The following is an 18594-nucleotide window of genomic DNA, read 5'->3' on the forward strand; positions in this document are numbered from 1 at the left end:
GGTGGTCATGGCTATTAACCTGAGCTCTAATTAGGGTGGTTTTTATAATGAGGAAAAGAGTGTGATTCTAATTAGTAATTTTCCATCTTTGTCTCAATAGGTATCCCCCAGTCAAAGCAATCAGCTATCCTCATCACACTGGTTCCTTCGCCAAAAAAATAACCATTCTGTTAAACCAGCAAAAGTGAAAATGGCTGAGGACACAGGAGAACAGAAAAGGTTTTATGCACTGCTAATGAGCTGCATTCTCCCCCCCCCCCCCCCCCGCCAACTTCTCTTAGGTCCGTGGCGCCAAGATGGTTGGTTCTGACATGGTGGTGACAGTTGAGTTCACCAATCCCCTGAAAGAAACTCTGCGGAATGTGTGGATACACCTGGATGGTCCTGGAGTGATAAAGCCAATGAGGAAGATGTTCCGGTAAGGAACATCTCAGTGGGGACTGAGAAGGTGACAAGTGATGTGGGATTGTGGGAAGACTTAGTGTTCTCTGTCTTTTCCAAACTTACATCTAACACCCAATGAACATGTCTGTGAAGCTGCCGCCTTCTTATTGGCCATTTCTAGGAGTCCTGGGGTAAAAGTAAGGTTGGTTTGACTGGCACTTCCATCATTTAATCATTAAAACCACCCTAATGAGGTAGGTACCATTATCATCTCCCTTTGGGTAGCAGAGGCTTGAGAGGTGGACTGGTTTGCCCCAAGTTTCATAGCTTACAAGAGAGAGGTACCCAAATTCAGACTCAGGGAAGCTGATTCAGAAACTCAGATTCAAGGGTGTCTGGGTGGCTCAGTCAGTTATGTGTCTGCCTTTGGCTCAGGTCATGATCCTAGGGTCCTTGCGATCCTAGGGATGGAGTCGCAAGTCAAGATCCCCACTCAGCAGGGAGCCTGCTTCCAGGTCCTTTTCCCCCTCACTCATGCTTGTCTCTCTCTTATGCTCTTTCTCTCTCTCTTATGCTTGCTCTCTCTCTCTCTCTCTCTCTCTCTCAAATAAATAAATAAAATCTTTTAAAAAAATAAAGGAAACTGAGTTTCAAGTATTCTACTGCACTATCTCCTCAGGTGTCAATTCTACTAACGTCCATGGAGTACCTACAATGTGTCAGGCAGTATGCTAAAAGATATCCCTTATCAAGGGCTTTCTCCCAGCCCTGCCTCCCAGATTTCCCTGACACAAGCATTCTACAACTGTTGTTTTCAGGAGAATAAAGAGGAGCCTGGGGCACCCTGGGTGGCTCAGCAGTTTAGCACCACCTTCAGCCCAGGGCATGATCCTGGAGACCCAGGATCGAGTCCCGCATCGGGGTCCCTTCATGGAGCCTGCTTCTCCCTCTGCCTGTGTCTCTGCTTCTCTCTCTCTCTCTCTGTTTCTCATGAATAAATAAATAAAATCTTTAAAAAAAAAAAAAAGAGGAGCCTAAAGACTTGCAAACTTGGTTCTCTATTTAGGGGACCAACGACTGCTTCAGGCTCTGTGATAATATGAATGAGACTGCTTCCTCCACACCTAGCGCCATCACATTGTGCCCTGCATTTTCCTAGCTTCTGTGACTTCTGCTGACAAAGAGTGTCACCCAGCAAGATAGCCCATTCCACAGTTAGGTAGCTCTCCTTGTTAGAAAACAATTCTACCATTTTAAAAATATTTTTGTTTATTCATGAGAGACACAGAGAGAGAGAGGCAGAGACATAGGCAGAGGGAGAAGCAGGCTCCCCCCTGGGAGGAGGGAGCCCATTGTGGGACTTGATTCCAGGACCTGGGATCACAACCTGAGTCAAAGACAGATGCTCAACTGCTGAGCCGCCCAGGCATACCTTTTGATCCCACCCAGAGATCCTAATTCTGCCATTTGGATCAGCACAGGATAAAGCTCATCTCTTTTCCGTCTGGTGCCTTGCAAATGTTTGCAAACAACTGTCACATCTTCTCTATACCTCTCCTGACCTCTAATGTGTCTTTAGCTTCCCCTCCTCCCCCACATACTCTAGTTTGTCATTGCGCTCCTTAAAGTGTGACACCCAGAATGGATCCCAATCTTTGAGGCTTAATACTTTCATTTCTACCACAAATAAATCCCTGTCAGCATCAATCAATCTAGCATATTTCCTGTGGGGGTGAACTTCTGAAACATAGAAGGGGAGGTGGATGGGCTGCAGAAAATGCTGGATGACCAGCTATGTTAGGAATCTCCCTATTGCCCTTTCTGGAAGCTACCCCCTCTGAATCTGTGGGACCAGGCCAAAGCCTACTTCACCCCTTATGGGATGTCTTTAAAGAACAATTTGCCCACTAAGTGCTTTCTGCATTTCTTTCAAATTACAGTGCTCACAGCTTCTGCAATCCCATTGTCTAAGAGACTCCTGCTGCCAGTGAATACCATAAACAACAGAGAAAATAATTCGAGTGCTTTTTAAAAAATGCAAGCACAAAACATAACCCTTCCTGTGCTAATAGGAAAGTTGCAAGAAAAAAAGAATTAAATTAGAAATCATCCTTAGTGAGAGGGAGAGGTCAGCAGTGATAGCCCTGCTTTCGTCATAAACGACAGCCTCACTCACCCCTTCTCGCACCTTCCCACTCGAATCAGATGCGAGAATCACTCAGGCAAAGTGAAACACGTTTCTTCTTCAAAACAACCCCCCGCTGCATCCAATTTTTCCTTCTCAAATGGTAACCCCAGAAGCTTCATCTGAGGGTATTGGAACCTCCTACTACCTGTACACTTTGGCTGTGCCAAAAATCCCACCTTGATCACAAGCCAATGCATCAAAAGAGACAATCTGTGTTAGAAGAAAGGTTAGTCCTCACATGGTGCAAGGGCCCACCATTTGGGAGGCATGGCACTCCAAGTGGGTTGAGTGTACAGGGGCTTATTGTTAATATCTGACATTGGGATAGGGAGAATTGGAGGGAATCATGGAAAGGATGGAAGAGCCCAGTCCTTACATGGACACAAGGCAAATTCCCCGCCCACACTCTTCCTTAAGGTAGTTACGTCCAACACTTTGGTCTATGTCAAATAGGTAACAGACAGAAAGTGAGGTTCTCAATCTCTTATAAGAATCCAGATCCAGGGGGTGGACTTCTCCAATACAAGGGGTAGCTTTATTTCTCGGAGACTGTCAAAAATTGGAAAGAACTTGAGAGAGAAAATATTTGCTATCTAGGGTGGGCTCAGGACTTTGACGATAACTACTACTTTCTCTGTCTCTCCTGACTCTAGCACACACATTTGAATCCAAGACCTGAGCCAGCCAGCACCCACGTCCATATTGTCAGATAATTACAAGCATCCAGGGTACCCTTGGCTGCCAAGATCTGATCTCAGAGTGGCAGATCCATATAACAACTTGGACCCTTAAAAAGAGCAATTGTGTAGAAGCAGAATCATTCACAAGACTGAATTCCTTCCCAGGATACACATCTTGAATAGTCAAGGGACTTGCTACCCCCACATATTCACCCACAATCCTGCCAGGGCCCTAGAAGGCAAGGGGTATCAAACACAAAGCAGGGGGCCTGGAAAGAAGGAGCTAGAGAACAGGGAATTGAACTAGAAATGAGGAAAGCAGTGATGTTTCACTCCTTGCTCAGGGGATGAGCCAACTGTGCTCCGAGATGCTTTACCTTCCTGCCTTCTGCCACCACCTCCCACCTATCTCAGATGCTTGAATGTGCTGCCCCCACAGACTCTCAGCTTTCAAGTTTCTGCACTTGATAATTCCAGAACATCAAATAATTCATCTTCTAGATTCATTTATCTCTTTAAAAAATGATCAGGTTCAGTAAGTTATTCCAAGAGGAAAAGTTCCCTGACTTTGTGATTTTGTTTTAAATTTTGAGTTTCTCAAGTAGGACAGAAGCTGAGGGCTAGACACATGGAGAACAACCCATAGATAGTTGCAGTTTATTGTAATAATAATCCCATTTGCCTGCATGCATTCAAGATGATAAATGGCCAGCGTATCTTGATAGCTCAGCACATTAACTGAGAACCATTTATCACAACATCTATCCCCAGGCAAATAGGATTATTCCAGTATCACTCCACTTAGCAATATGGGTGAGTGATTCTTTCCTCTTTCTGTACATATTTCTCTATAAGTCAATGCATACTTAGATATGCATGTATATCTTCACGCATGAGTATCTTTGCGTGATGCTCTTGAGTAGACATCTATACACGTATGAGATGAATGTATGAATATCATTGTGGGGCCAAGTTTATGAGTAAGAGCCAATATCAAATGAAGCTCAGGGATTATAGTTTCTATTTGAAGTAGTCACCTGCATTACATGGCCCCAGGCCAGATCCTTAAGACAACTATTTTGCAAAGTGTTTCTGATTGATCACTTGGGGAAACCAGGGAAGAAAGAATGAATGGATCAGAGCAAAAATAACCCAGCTCTTGAGAAATAAATGTCTTAAAACATGTATTCATGTTGAATTAATCACTGTAAATTAAGGATAGAGAATTGTTTCTCTGCAAACAGGCAGGAGGAACTTACATTCCTAGTTGCTTTGCAGAGAGTTCAGGCAGAGGAAGCAACAACCACAAAGATGATTGTGGTAATAATCATAATTAGAGCAACGACAGTGATACATATCTAAACAACACTTGGCACTTGCTATATTTTACCATGCTCCTAAATGTGTACAAATAGAAATTCACCCCACGCTCTCCACAGTCTATTCAAAATTCTATAGTGTCTGCCTTTTATAGGTGAGGAAACCCATGGTGAGGTCAATGTTTTTCAAACCTTGAATCATAAAATCAATTTACTGAGTTTGAAAAATACCTATATAGGTTATGTGTGTGTGCTTTTCACCCAATTTGGCCTTTATATAATGGACAAAAATAATTTACAGAACCACATTTATAAAGAACAGAAGAAATTTATAAAGAAAAGAATTAGTAAGTACCAAATTAATGGAGACATTTAGACCAGCAGTGACCGTGTCAATGTCTGGAGCAGTTCCACAGACAGGAGTCCCCAAGGCTTTAGATGCCTTTTCCAATTCACTGGGCATAGGTATAAGAGTTTGAAAGGGATTTCAATACAGTGTCTAGATTTCTAAGATTTGGGGCATTTCCCCTCCCTATCTCAGAGGACATACACCCATGGACAGCTAAAATACATATTGTTTTAGCTCTATTTGAGGAAATTCTGGGTTCTAACTTTACATAGAATAGGTCAAGCACAGGTATATAGCCCTGTATTTCTCCCTACACTTTGGCTGTTGTTTAAAGTAATGCGTGGGATGCCTGAGTGGCTCAGTGGTTGAGCATCTGCCTTCGGCTCAGGGTGTGATCCCAGGACCAAAAGATTGAGTCCCAAATTAGACTCCCTGCAGGGACCTTGATTCTCCCTCTGCCTATGTCTCTGTCTCTCTCTGTCTCTCATGAATAAATAAATAAAATCTCTAAAAATAAATAAGTAAAAATAAGTAAAGTGATCTCTATGGCCCTGGCACCCAAAGACTGAGGACTGTGAATCACTCCAGACTTTCTCTGGCAGTTCCCCTTCCTTGTAACCACTCCTAACAGCACCCCAGCCTGGAGCTACAACACCCCCAGCTCCTTTGGTCCCTCAGTCCCTCCACAGTACTTGTAGGAAGTGCCCTCCACAAGGGACGTATTCACAGAATTCCTCTACACAGCATGTTCCTCATTTCTGAGCATGAACATAATCTTCATGTCCCCCAGCACATCTTTATTCTTCCATGGCTGGGCCATCAGGCGGTGACCATGGAAGATTCCATAAGCCTCCTTAGGATCTCAACTTCCTCGCTTGTAAATGAGGTAGCTGGACTAAGTGATTCCTAAGTCCTTTCTAATTCTGATGAGCTGTGCCTCAACAATCCCATGAAAACAGGTCCCTTTCTGTCTCAGACACTCATTATGGTCTCCCTTCATCTACCTAATGCCCTCCCAGAGAAGCACTAGCCCAGAATCCCCCGCAAGGCCACCTAGCACATGCCCTCCCTGCAGATCAGAGAGCAGAGACCAGGAATCCTCCACAAACAACACTGCAAGAAGCTCTTAGTACTGAATAAAAGGGCATCCTGCTTATTAAAAACAAAGCAAGCACAATGGCCAGAAAAGTCATCTTCATGGAGTCTATAGTGTGAAACACAGCATACAGTGGTAGAAAGAGCATGGATTTGGGAATCAGAACTACCTGGGTCCAAATCTCATCTCTCCTGGTTCACAACTGCGTGATCTTAGAAAAACTGCTTCATTTGTTTATCCCTCCATTTTTCTTAACTATTCAGTGTCTCACATAATACTTGCCTCAAGGGACTATCATGCATGTAAAACTTGCACGTAACTTCCTCTTGAAGCTTCCATAGAGTGATATAAGTGAAGCACTCCAGAGAAGCCTTAACATTCCCAACCCTGATTGATCTCAGTCATTCAGTAGGAGTCAGCTTGCCCATGAATCTTAGGAAAACCTCAGAGTATAGGCTGCAGAGGAAGAGAAGAATACCAGAACCATTAGAGGCCAGTCCTGTTATCAGGATAGAGACAAGTGAGTCGCAAAAAGGTGCATGGGCAAAGGAACCCAATTTGGTGGTTAAACAGGATTATGAATTATAGAACATACAAATACTCCATCATTTGGCAGAAGATAGGGTTATGTTCCAGATCTTGGGCCTGGGAACAAGGTCTATCCCAAGGGGATTGGCAAGAACTAATTAGAATATCAGGACCTCAGGAAAGGCAACTGAGGATTCAGATAGGAGTCTAATCCAGGAGGGAACCAGAGTGGCCCAAAATGAGCCAAGAGAGACCAGTCACATCCATGAGGCTACTGTGGAGGGTAGGGGACAAGCTAGACTTCAGTTGACTCATGGCTGGTGGAAGGCTTAGCCCAACTTCACCACACATCAGCTGCATCACATCTACTGGGTGGCCAGTAGTTGATGCATCCAAGTGGAAGGAACTGGCACATCTCTATTCTAACTACAATCAACTGAGAGAAAGAAAGCATGTGACTCAGGCAGGGGTTCTCACTGCTTCCTAATCAAGGTGGGGAATTGGATCTGCCTCTCTGGAGAGTAAAACCTTTCCTCTCCTTTCCATCCTTTCAGTGAAATCCAGCCCAGTGCCACCATACAATGGGAAGAAGTGTGTCGACCCTGGGTGTCTGGCCCTCGGAAGCTGATAGCCAGCATGACGAGTAACTCCCTGAGACACGTGTATGGCGAGCTGAATTTGCAGATTCAGAGACGACCTTCTGCATAAATGCATAGGGGGCTGAGTTGAACCTGGGCAGTGGGCTTCTTGTAGTCTTGGCCAAGGAAATTCTAATGCAAAAAATAGCTCTTGCTTTATCTTAGTTGTGAAGACCCAGCCAGGACTACACAGGGCCCCACAGTGAAGATGCCACATATTTCAAAAACTACTTTTCGGTGTGACTATTCAACATGGAAGTTAGTTTTTAATCATTCCACCTTCCAAGGATTCTGAGCATTAGCTTTAATTAAGCTCTAATTAAGTTCTCATAGCTCATAAGAGTAAAAGTCATCATTTATCATCACAAATGGCTGCAGCTCCAAATATCAGAGGACTTTCCTTAACAAGGGGATTTGCTCAATACCTGGCCTCATGTAAAACAAGACTCTGATCTCCCACTCAGCCTTTTGGAGGTAATATACTCCCCAAAAGGGAGAGAAGCACATGATTTGGGCCCTAGAATTCTATTCCCCTTTTTTTGGAATCAGGGTCTATGCTCTAGGGTCAGAATATTTTTCCCAAATATTGAGAACAACATCATTTTTCTTCTTGGCAAAGCCAGGGCAAGATCTTTCATCTTGCACCTGCGGCAAAGCAACTGCCTGCCAAATTTCACAGATTTACCTTGTGAGAAGATGTGGCCCCATATTAACAAATTGCATTTGTGGGAAACTTAATCACCTAAGAGGAGATAAGATAGCAGGTGCAATACTCAGATCTATTAAATAATGTAGTTTTATGGTGTGTTCTATAGGAGGTGTCACACTGTGGCCTGATCAGCAGGAACCAATATCCTTTACTCTAATACTTTTGGGGCCACAGGACTCGAAAGTAACAAGGCTGACATGGGACAGGAAAAATGAAGAATTAGTCTCTTTATTATTAGTGATTATACTTCATCTGTCTCTCTGGGATCCTCTCTTTCATACAATGATGCCAGCCCAGGTACCTTTTTAGAGATAGAAAAGCCCTGTGAGTTGGAGAATCTGGCAGATTTAGTAGCCAGACATGTGGAACGATGGGCAGCCACTAATTCCCTATTGTCCTCCATATCACTCATGTTGAGACCTCAGCTCCAGACTCAGATACTAAGAGGTAATATGGACTCCATGGTGCAAGTAGCCAGCGCTAACACAGACGGGATGACAGAGGATGTTGACAAGGTTCCAACAGCCAAGGCTACCTGCTATTTGCAAGGCTGATTTATGATCAAAATTATCTATCGATATGCCTTGGGTATGATTCTTAGAGAAAACAAAAACAAAGTGGAAAAAGCTAGAATGGAATTTTCTGATCTACATAACCACATTTCTAAGCCCTTGAGTTGGTTCTGGGCACCAGGGATCCATGAGGGTGGGTGGTCACCTCCTTATGTGCATCATACCTAATTTCATTAAGTAATTAATAATTCCAGCATTTGCCAAGCCTTCCAATACTCAATTTTAAAATGAAATGCATTTTGCTATACTATTAAACTGGCTTAATGTAGTATATCCTTATTAACTAGAATGTAATCAAAGCTTCAAATAAAGTTAATGTGATTGTGTTTGCATCTGCATAGAAGTGAACACTTTTAATTTTTATTACAACACACTACAAAGCACAGGTGCTCAAGAAACCAGCCTTCCTTAGCAGTAGATGACCCACCCTGGCTAGGAAAGCAAGCATTTTCCCTTTAAAGGAAATGACTTTAATAGGTACTCATGCACAGTTAGCTATCTTCACTGCTCTCTTTACATTTTACTAACTACATTCATCAAAGGAGGAAGTGTATATATATTTAGTTCAAAAACAGCTTCCAGAAACTGCAAAAGCTCTGCAGATACTTCATGAATGATCTCACAAATCATTATAGTTCATCAGTAGACCAACTAGCGTGGATACCTATCACAATGAAAACATTTTGTGGTCTTAGAACAGGGATGGAAAATACATGGCAAGTGTGTATGGGAGATCCTACATTCATGGCAATACCACTGAACAACTGCCGCTCAGATAGGGCCTCAGAATTCTCCTCAACACAGTACACCAGGCAGCTATTACCAACTGATTTAGAGTTGGCACTCAAAATAAAACCTATTCATCATGCCTAAGAGCCAGCCCATCCCCTCTGACAGCTGGGATTCTACACTGTATAATAATGCTGTGGCTCTAAAAATCATTTTATCAGTGGTAACAAGTAATGAATCTCAGCACCAGGGACTCTGAATTCCAGTTTCTGCCTCTGCTTGTCCTCTACTCTATGGTTCTGAACAAATCTTTGTGTTTATAGCTCCAATCATCAAAGAAAGGTAATAATACTTACATTTCTACAAGATTCTTCTGGGGATATATGAAGCAAAACTTAACAACAACACATGCAAAACTATCTACAAAAGTACATAGATGATAGACAATGAGATAGGTAGATAGATGACAGATAGAGATGGAAAGAGATTTATGAATATGTATATACATATATTTTTTCCAAGTAATTTCACTTCATTAACCTTGTAAAAGAAGTAAAAGCAAACTTCCAGCTAGTTGATAAAGAACCTCAAAAGGTCTAGGAAGCCATGCATCATGGCAAATCAAGCTGTGGATGGGAGCCAGCAGTGAAATCAACCCTGAAATCTTTTGTCTCTCAAAGTTTTTAAGAATATTGAATTAAAATCAACTTCAAGGCTCTTCATAAAGCTGCAGTATAACAACAAAAATATGTACAAATTTATAATAAGAATATGAAAGGAAATGGAGTTGCCAGTCTTGTTGGCAAAGTCACAAAATTCCAGATATAAAGTCATCATTTATGAAAATCCTTCCAATATTAAGTTAGTAGTCAACCAACCCAACCATCCATTCATTCATTTCTGTCTACCATCCATCCATCCTTCTACCAGCCAGACAGCCAGATAGCCTTGCAACCACCTATCCACTCTTTATCCCCTCCATCTATTGAATTATTCATGCATTAATTAATTAATTAATTGTGCAAGCATGAATTCAACAAGTATTTATTGAACATTAGGCATCATACTAGATTCTAGGAATTCAACAATGAAAAGTCTTATGGTCCCTACCCAGAAAGAACTCACATCCAGAGGAAGCAACAGGATATATAAATAGATAAGGTACAAGGTGATACTATGTTAATAGAGGGATGCCCAGCATACCATGGGAATAAAGACAAAAAAATACCTGAAAAAGCCTCCCTTAGTATCTCCAATAATAGAAAAGAAATTTAAATTGAATCATGCAAAAAAGAACAGGAAGTAAGATAGATATCATTTGACAAAGAAGAGCTCATGTAACAGCCTAGAGAAAAGAAAGAGCATGACCTTTCTGGAGAACTGCATGGCAAGATGGTCAGTGTCCAGCAAGAAGAGTCAGGGCTCTCCATATTCACTATAATGACTCATGAGATCATTCGTAAGGTATCTACAGAGATCTCAGTCACAGAAGTGCAGGTATGGGTCAGAGCTGGAGCACTTCCAAGAATGAGAATTTGTGCCTTCTGCCCTGCATTGTGGTGAAAGGCTAATTAGAGACTGCTAATAAAAAATAAACTGGATCAGAACTAAAAACTATAGTGTGTGGGTCAAGGAGGGAAGAGGCCAAGAGAGGATGGGTCAGTGACTGACTGACTCAGGTCAGTGAGGAAGGTATAAGATTGGGAACACGGCCACACTGGGGTCTAGGAATGGGATATGAAATGTAGATACAAGTAGATACGAAGTGAGAAAGGTAGCATGTCAAGGGGAGCTGTCCATTTCAAAGACTGATACAAGTATGTGACAATCTCCTTAAAGTTGGAATTTGAGCAACCAAGTAATTACCGTTCCCAGAGACTGATGAAGACTAGGATCTTATTCCTAGGGCCATTTTCATTTCTGTCTTGAAGGCAAAGCTCTCTCTCAGTACCCAAGAGAGCCAACTGCTTCTACAGACACTTCTTCCTACCTTAGGACAAGTGTTTCCTTCCATTTTCAGCACTTTGACTGAACTGGGCTGGACTCAGTTTTACCTTCTTAGTCTCGATAGAAGAATGAAAACAACACAACAAAGACATCTTTTGAGTGTATCTGTCAGAAATCACTCTATTAAGAACAAAAACATGAATAAATGAGAAGAAAAAACAAAGACCTCTATTGCAGCAGGATGAGTAACTAGGAGTTGTGCTTACCTCAAGTGCCAGGAGTTACACTAAGCATTTTTTATCTCTAAAGACAATGGCCATTTTTAAAAAGATGCATGGTCAGCTTGCTACTGATACAATTAATGGGATCCCATTAATTTTCACACTAATCATTGTTCTAGGGCTTAAGTAATTATCTAAGCAATGTTTCACCAGCCTGAAACTAATTCACAGATAAGGGGTCCTAATGACTATTTCCTATTAGTAAAAAGCAAGCACCTATAACACAAAAAGGATTCTTTCCTCTTCTTTTTGGTTTGAGCAAGTTTAGAAAGTGGAAAAATATAGCATGAAAAATAATTACAATCAGACTTAGAATTTGTTACCAAAAGGGCATAGATTATAGAATACCATTAAATTGTTGCCACCACTCCACCTTCCCACTCCTCAACTCTAGGCAGTCTCTGTGACTGCTTCGATTGAAGGAATGTGGTAGAGACAATGCTACCAGTTCTAAAGCCCAGGCCTTGAGAGACTGGTAGCTTTCACTTCTTGTCTCTTCAAATCATCTCCATAGAAAGCCTGAGCTTCCACGTAAAAGCTCAACTACTTTGAAACTGCCATCCTGGAAAAGCTCCCTGTTAATGCTCTGGTTAACCATCGTAATGAAACTCAGCCTTCCAGCAACCTCTACCAAGGCACCAGACATGATAATAAAGCCATCTTGGGCTCCCCAGTCAGCCATCCACTAGATGAGTACCAGCACCAAGTGACTTCAGTCACTTAGAGCAAAAGAATGACTCTACCACACCTTGCCCAAATTCCTGACCCACCAAACCATGAGATATGATAAAATGGTTGTTGTTTTAAGTCACTAGATTTGAGGTTGTCTGCAATAAAGTAAGATAAAATCAGACTATTGAGCCCAACAATCTCAGAAAGGAGAGCAATGTACTGATTAAGGCTCTTCTTGTTTTGAGGAAATGCTGTTTTTGAACTTCATCTTTTCTTTCCAAAAAAATGTAGAATGATGTATAGTTTGTCATTACTCCATATATCTGAGGAGACCTAATATGTTTATTTCCAAGTCTGTGAGTTTAAGTTTGCCAGTTCCTTGAACTCTTCTTTTAAGCTATGGTTTTCTGGGATCTTCATCAGCTTCATTGAGGTTTGGTTAGATGTCATTAGGGGTAACTTGGAAATGGGAGAGAGAGCACGAGGAGAGAGGATGACACTACTCTCTCACAGCGGCTTAGGAAATCGGGCCATTCCATTGAGAACCTCACAGCGATGTCAGATCCTCTACTACCACACATACCCTGCCTCCCCATGAGTTGAAGTACTAGGGAACAGTCTGGTGATGAGCTTACATGACATCGTCTTCTCCCTGAACATTCAAAAATGCCTTGATTTGCACATAGATCTACCTTGATCTAACTATGTGAAACAAAATGGAATAAAGAAACTTATTTTTATATCAGTTTTACCTAAACCCAAAGTTTGTGGCCCCTATTACCTATAAGACCAATAATGGCCTGAAACCTGAAGTTTTTAGTTAAAGATGAGTCAAAACCTAGCCAATTGATGGCACTGACCCTAGAGAGCAGTCTTGCCCTCTAGAAATGTGTCCTCAGGACTTACCAGTGGTCATAATGAGTAGCCATCCTCTGCCCAACCTCTCATCTACAAGAGCCTTTATGCCAGAGTGGGGTCCCATATTTTTAGCAGTCTTTTATCACAGCATCCCAAACCCACAGAAGGCTCATAACCAGGGGGTTCTCCAAGATCCCCGACAGAAGGCACTGGGAGTTAGTTTCTGTTGAACCCTTGTTGCTCTTGCCTGTGCTCAGCAGCACTACACAACCTTCAGAAAGTGGAGGAGCATCTGATTTGCCATTCTATACCTTTTCCTCAAAAGAGAGCTTCCTAAGCTTAGCGGAATATGCCCTTATGTTACAAACTATGGCATTTAATAAGAATTCTGAATAGCTTCCTACCATAATGACATCTTTATTCTCCTGTTCTTAATGATATTTAGCATTTACTTTTTCTTTACTGTTTCTGGGGCTAGTATCTATGGCTAACATTACCCATATTTCAAATACGGACATCTATATAATATGGGGATTTTCAAGTGAGAAGTTGACCCTCCCACCAAGTATCCCCCTACCCAAACCAGACCTGTCCAGGCTGAAGCACCCATGGTATTGCCCTGGTGGTGCCAAACTTGCTTTTTTGCACACTGCTTTTACTATAGGTATAAGGCCAAGCTCACAAGTATTATTCTTTTGTCTTGGCTATAACAATAAATTCAAAATATCTGGTTCTAAAAGAGGAATCTAATCATTAAAAGAAATGCTAGGTATCTCCAATAATATCCCAATTATCTTTATTGAGCATGTAATGCTAAAAAAAACCAATATAGATCAACAAAGTGTTATTACTTATATAAAATTTAAAAATAGGTATAATAAAATAAAACCTCTCTCTATGATGAAAACCAATAGGCTTTCATGATATCTTCACTAGTAATGATAAGCAGAAAATGACAGTTATTACCTGGGAAATGTTAAGCTAAAAAAAAAAAAGGTCCTGGGTTCACCTAAATAATCTAAATATTGAAAACATGATATAAAAGTGTTCTACTTGCACAATATGTTTTCTTTAATCCTGGTTATCTCCTGGGATGCCTAGGTGGCTCAGTGGTTGAGCATCTGCCTTCAGCCTTCAGCTCAGGGCATGATCCCAGGTCTGAGGTTCGAGTCTTGCATCCGGCTCCCTGTGAAGAGCCTGCTTCTCCCTCTGCCCATGTCTCTGCCTCTCTGTGTCTCTCATGAATAAAAAAATAAAACCTTTAAAAAAAATCCTGGTTATCTCCTTAAAAATCTTAAAAATTTAAGCACAGCTGTGGTATCTATGTGTTTTAACTAGTGCTAATGTTTTGTTCTGTTAGTGCTCCATACATGTAAAATAATAACACATGATGAAGTCCTGGCTGTGTATAGCTTTTCAAAAATTAATACATTAGATAATTAGGTATTCAAAAGGTTACCTTCACTGTTATTATTTTTTCATTAGTGTTATTACTAATAAAACATGCTGTTTAAACCCCACGGCACACCCATTCCTGTGCTGAATTGAGAAGCAGCAAAGTCCTGCCAAAAATAGAGATTGGTCTGGGGTGCTGCTGGCGAGAGTGTAGACTTTGAAACACTACTTGGCACTATCTACTAAATCTGAATACATGCTGTGACTCTGATTCAACTCCTAGGTGTATTTCCGACAGAAATATGTACATATATTTACCAAAAGATAGGAGTGTTCAAGAATGTTCATAGCATTCAAAATAATAAAAAAAAATTTTTTTTCAGGAATCCAAGTAAGCCTTAAGTGGGTGCTCTGGCTTGAGATTTCTCACAAGGCAGCAATTAAGGTTAGCTAGGGCTATGGTGTCATCTGAAGGCTGCTTTCAGCTTATTCACAGGTTCTCTGCAGACCGGTGTGCTGAGGGCCTGAGTTCCTTGCTGGCTGTGGGCTGGCGGCCTCTCTCAGTTCATTGTCCTTCCATCCTCTCCACAGGGCAGCTCACAACTTGACATCTGGGTCACATCACTGTAAGGCAAGAGAGCAAGACAGAAGCCAAAAATTTTTTGCAACCTATCCTCAGAAATGACACCCATCATTTTTGTCATATTCTGTTAAAAATGAGTCACTGAGTCCAGCCTACAGTCAAGAGAAAGGAATTACACAGGGCATGAATATCAGAAAGCAGGAATCAAATCAAATCATTGGGGGCTATCTTGGTTATTCCTCAATGAAATTTGCATAAGAAAATTATTCTCAAAAGTACCAAGATGAAGCCATAGGTTCTTGTTACATGAGATTTTTTTGTTTTATGTTCTCCTCCTTTCTAGGACTAAGAAGTTGTCCATGTATACTAATTGAGTTCTAATTAAGTTTCTTGGGGCTCTTTCCCCCTTAACAGAAGACATCAAGCTTAAGGATTTACTTCATGAAAGACTGCCATCTGACCAGATCCAAATGAGCCTTTTGACCAACTAGTCTACTTTCTTAGCTAAGAAGGTAATAACTGGGTGCCAGAAAGAAGGAGTTGCTATTTTCACTTCCATACCACATAGATACAACTTAGTAAAGAACCTAGAAAACTAACAGTCTTCACCATTAATATTCAGGCTACCTCAGCTGGAGTTCACTTCACTGTATATGAAAACCAATAAATGCAGCAGAGACTGTGAGGCAGACCATATGTTAACACGTAGAAAAATAATACCCTTTAATCTTAAAGTTGATTATCTCTTTTCATCTCTGCTGTGCCTTGGCATGGCTTCCCTGACAATTCATACCAAATGTTGAAGGAAGTTGTAGTATCTGGCTGACCCATCACGATGATTGCCTTTGCCAAAAATGACTAACAGTTTCAAATGATTAAAATAGATCCCATTTAGGCAAGCATCCACTTTTCAACTTATAAAAGAAGGTCTGTGGTTCTGGTGTATACATCGCTATGTTTATGGTACAGGATAGTCTGTCAGTAAGCATCGTTGAATGAATGAATGATCATAATGGCCACCTAATGGAGTAGGAAAAGAGTGTTACTCTCCTTGCTACTTATAGTTCAGGCTAACCCTGTCATTTTGGTTACTCTCATTCAAGCACTTCCCATATGCCACTAAAATCCCAAAGCACTTTGTCTCTAGGCAATTTGTTTTCTTCTAGAGTTGGCCAAGCATTAAACCTAAATAATATAAAAGAGAATAGGGATCTGAATGCGATGAGAATGAGAACTCCATCACTGAACACAGCTCATTTGAACAAAGCCCATTGACTGGAAACAGAATATCCTGACTCATTCTAATCTGCATTATCCTAACCAAGTTTTCCCAGAACCCTATCTCCCATTTTCCCATGACAACCACCCTCAAGACAATAATCAGAGAGTCAGAAGTAGCCTTTTTCTCTACTCACATTCCTGCCAAGGTGATTGTAAACAGTTCCACAGATATTATTAATCACTTTAGAGCTCCTTAAATTTCTGAGACTGGGGTTCAGGATGAGGCTGGGTTTAGGAACATAGAGGTGAAGAGAACAGAAAGGAGGGAAGCTGAGCTTCCATTTTCTATCTCCAAATTGGGTGCCATGTGCTCATCTTCCCACAATACAGCTTCTCGCCATGGGCCAAACAACCACTCAGGTAGTGAGTCCTCAATCTGGACATGCCAAAGCAGGGGTTGGGCATCCGGTCCATCTGTTGGTTTTGGTTCCACAAGGTTCTGAACTAGACAAGAGAATGGATAATATGATTTATAAAATCATTTCCAAGTCTAAGGATCTACTATTATGAGACTGTGAATTTTCTATAACACCTAACATTTCCACATCAACATTCTGAGCTAAAACAACCAGTGTGTCATTCAGTCTTTCTATGACCGAGATGACTGTCATGGATTGTGCTTGCAGCATGTGTCCAGAAACAAGAACTTTGTTACCTCTCTCATAACTCATAACTTGGGCTTCATGAGCGCACTCTTGTAACCAACTGTTTTTATCAGATAAGGATAATATGCTCTTGGACTGCTAGTAATGAAAATGGTAGTATAAGAAAAGACAAGGACTTCCCAGTTTATTAGCTGAGTTCCCAGGCTTTTTCCACAGCCCCTGAGGCCCAATTTTAATGACAATAGCCTTCCAATTAACCATGGATATTAGTAAAAGCAAGTAAAATAAAAGAATGGAAACAAAGAGATATTAAGAACTCAGCAATTAATAAGAATCCAGCCTCCAAAAATATTAACTGCATCAGCAGGTTGAAGGAGGTCAAATTTTCAAGAAATAGTACATACATATTGGAGGCATAAATTCATTGGAAAACACGTGGTACTTTGTGTTGCATAGACCCATTGCAATTTGGCTGGGAAAGGGGGTCCTTTAACATGGGAAGTGTTAGGGACCCCTAACTAGGAAGGGTAGGCTAGAGTGGTGAGCCAGAATGAACACAACAGTAAAGGACCTAAGAAGGATCTGAGAGAGCCCAACGGTGGGCACTACAAAGTAGGGAGACAAGCACTGAGATATGAGAGCTACCAAATTATTGCCCACTTCACAGCTCTACATACACTTAATATTGCTCCTCCTTCCCTCCACACATCCCCTCCCAAGAATTAACAAATTTCCTCATTCTTTGGCCTAGGACCTTGGGAATCTCATTTTTCTTTATCCACCAGGGGGTGGTAAAAAGTCTTCTACGGTGCAGAGCTGAGCTAGACTGTTAATTTTGAAGTCTCACCTTTACATCTATAACCCTACTAAAAGTCATAGAAAATTGAGATTGTCTGGTTTGTAAAAAAAAAAAAAAAAAAAAAAAAATAGCATTAAGGACCGATGATATAATTGCCACTTTCTGTGTGCCTCATCCTAAAAGAACACAGGAAACCAGCCCTGAAAAGAGTGGTATTCGAGCTCCACTCTTGTGTCTGTCCCTTTGCCTCCCCTGAAGTAATTTTCAGGGAAAGAGAAAGCCTGTAATTCCAGATGCAGAGATGTCTCACTTAGAATGAAAAATAGATGTCCATTATTTCCAAATTCTTAGGGTGTTAAATGCATGAGAACTAAGCTTTTAGCGAAATCTGAATTAACAAAAATGATGCTGTGAGAAAAGAGAAATTTCTTATGTCTCCAAAGATGAAATGCTGACATTGTATCTCCTGATAGTAAATGCATTGGCACTAAGTCCTGAGAAAGGGCAGGAGGGGCTGAGCAGGCTGGAAACTGACCATGACTCAGTGCTGCCTCTTTTCATAGACTTCATCTCAGATTCTCAGTAGCTCTCTCCCTTTGCCTTCTCCTGGCCTCAGGGAGGATTCCCAGCATCTTTGCCTCCCCAGTGCATCCCTTCTCTACTTTGACTCATTTGTGTGTGCCTGTGAAAACCATTCGATTTTGGAATTCTAGGAAAGAATAATGAAAGTAGATGCGTGACCTCATTGTGGCTACCTTTAAATGGATCCAAATTGAAATGTGGGCAGTGCTGAGCACAAAAGCAATATTAACTATAGATTTAGATACTAAGAAAGCTTAAGATAAGGACAATACCCTTTCTCTCTTAGAATGTTATGAGGTTTAAAAAAGCAGTAATATACATGCCAACAACAGCATAGTAATAAGGATTGCTTAAAGTCAACATGGCAACCTCTCAAAAGCAATGTTTTATGGGAAAGCT

At 41.2% G+C, this 18594-nt stretch overlaps 1 protein-coding gene and 1 long non-coding RNA gene across 4 annotated transcripts in view; one reads left to right on the forward strand and one right to left on the reverse strand.

Moving 5' to 3' along the window:
• The window catches only part of F13A1 (coagulation factor XIII A chain), a 407954-nt gene extending 399153 nt beyond the window's left edge, over nucleotides 1-8801 (forward strand). For all 3 annotated transcript variants that reach the window (XM_072729187.1, XM_025987488.2, XM_072729186.1), the window contains 2 exons: nucleotides 282-418; nucleotides 7099-8801. In XM_072729187.1, the coding sequence (XP_072585288.1) occupies nucleotides 282-418; nucleotides 7099-7252 (291 nt within the window). In that variant the 3' untranslated portion in view covers nucleotides 7253-8801. The remainder of the gene's footprint in view (nucleotides 1-281; nucleotides 419-7098) is intronic.
• Nucleotides 8802-13731: 4930 nt separating this feature from the next.
• On the reverse strand, nucleotides 13732-16653 carry LOC140594645 (uncharacterized). Its single transcript, XR_011995700.1, has 2 exons — nucleotides 16344-16653; nucleotides 13732-14969 (listed from the first exon to the last, which is right to left on the reverse strand). It is a non-coding gene; the product is annotated as an uncharacterized lncRNA (long non-coding RNA).
• Between the last annotated feature and the right edge of the window lie 1941 nt (nucleotides 16654-18594).

The sequence above is a fragment of the Vulpes vulpes genome, chromosome 12 (assembly GCF_048418805.1).
Source record: "Vulpes vulpes isolate BD-2025 chromosome 12, VulVul3, whole genome shotgun sequence".
NCBI classification, from domain to species: domain Eukaryota; kingdom Metazoa; phylum Chordata; class Mammalia; order Carnivora; family Canidae; genus Vulpes; species Vulpes vulpes.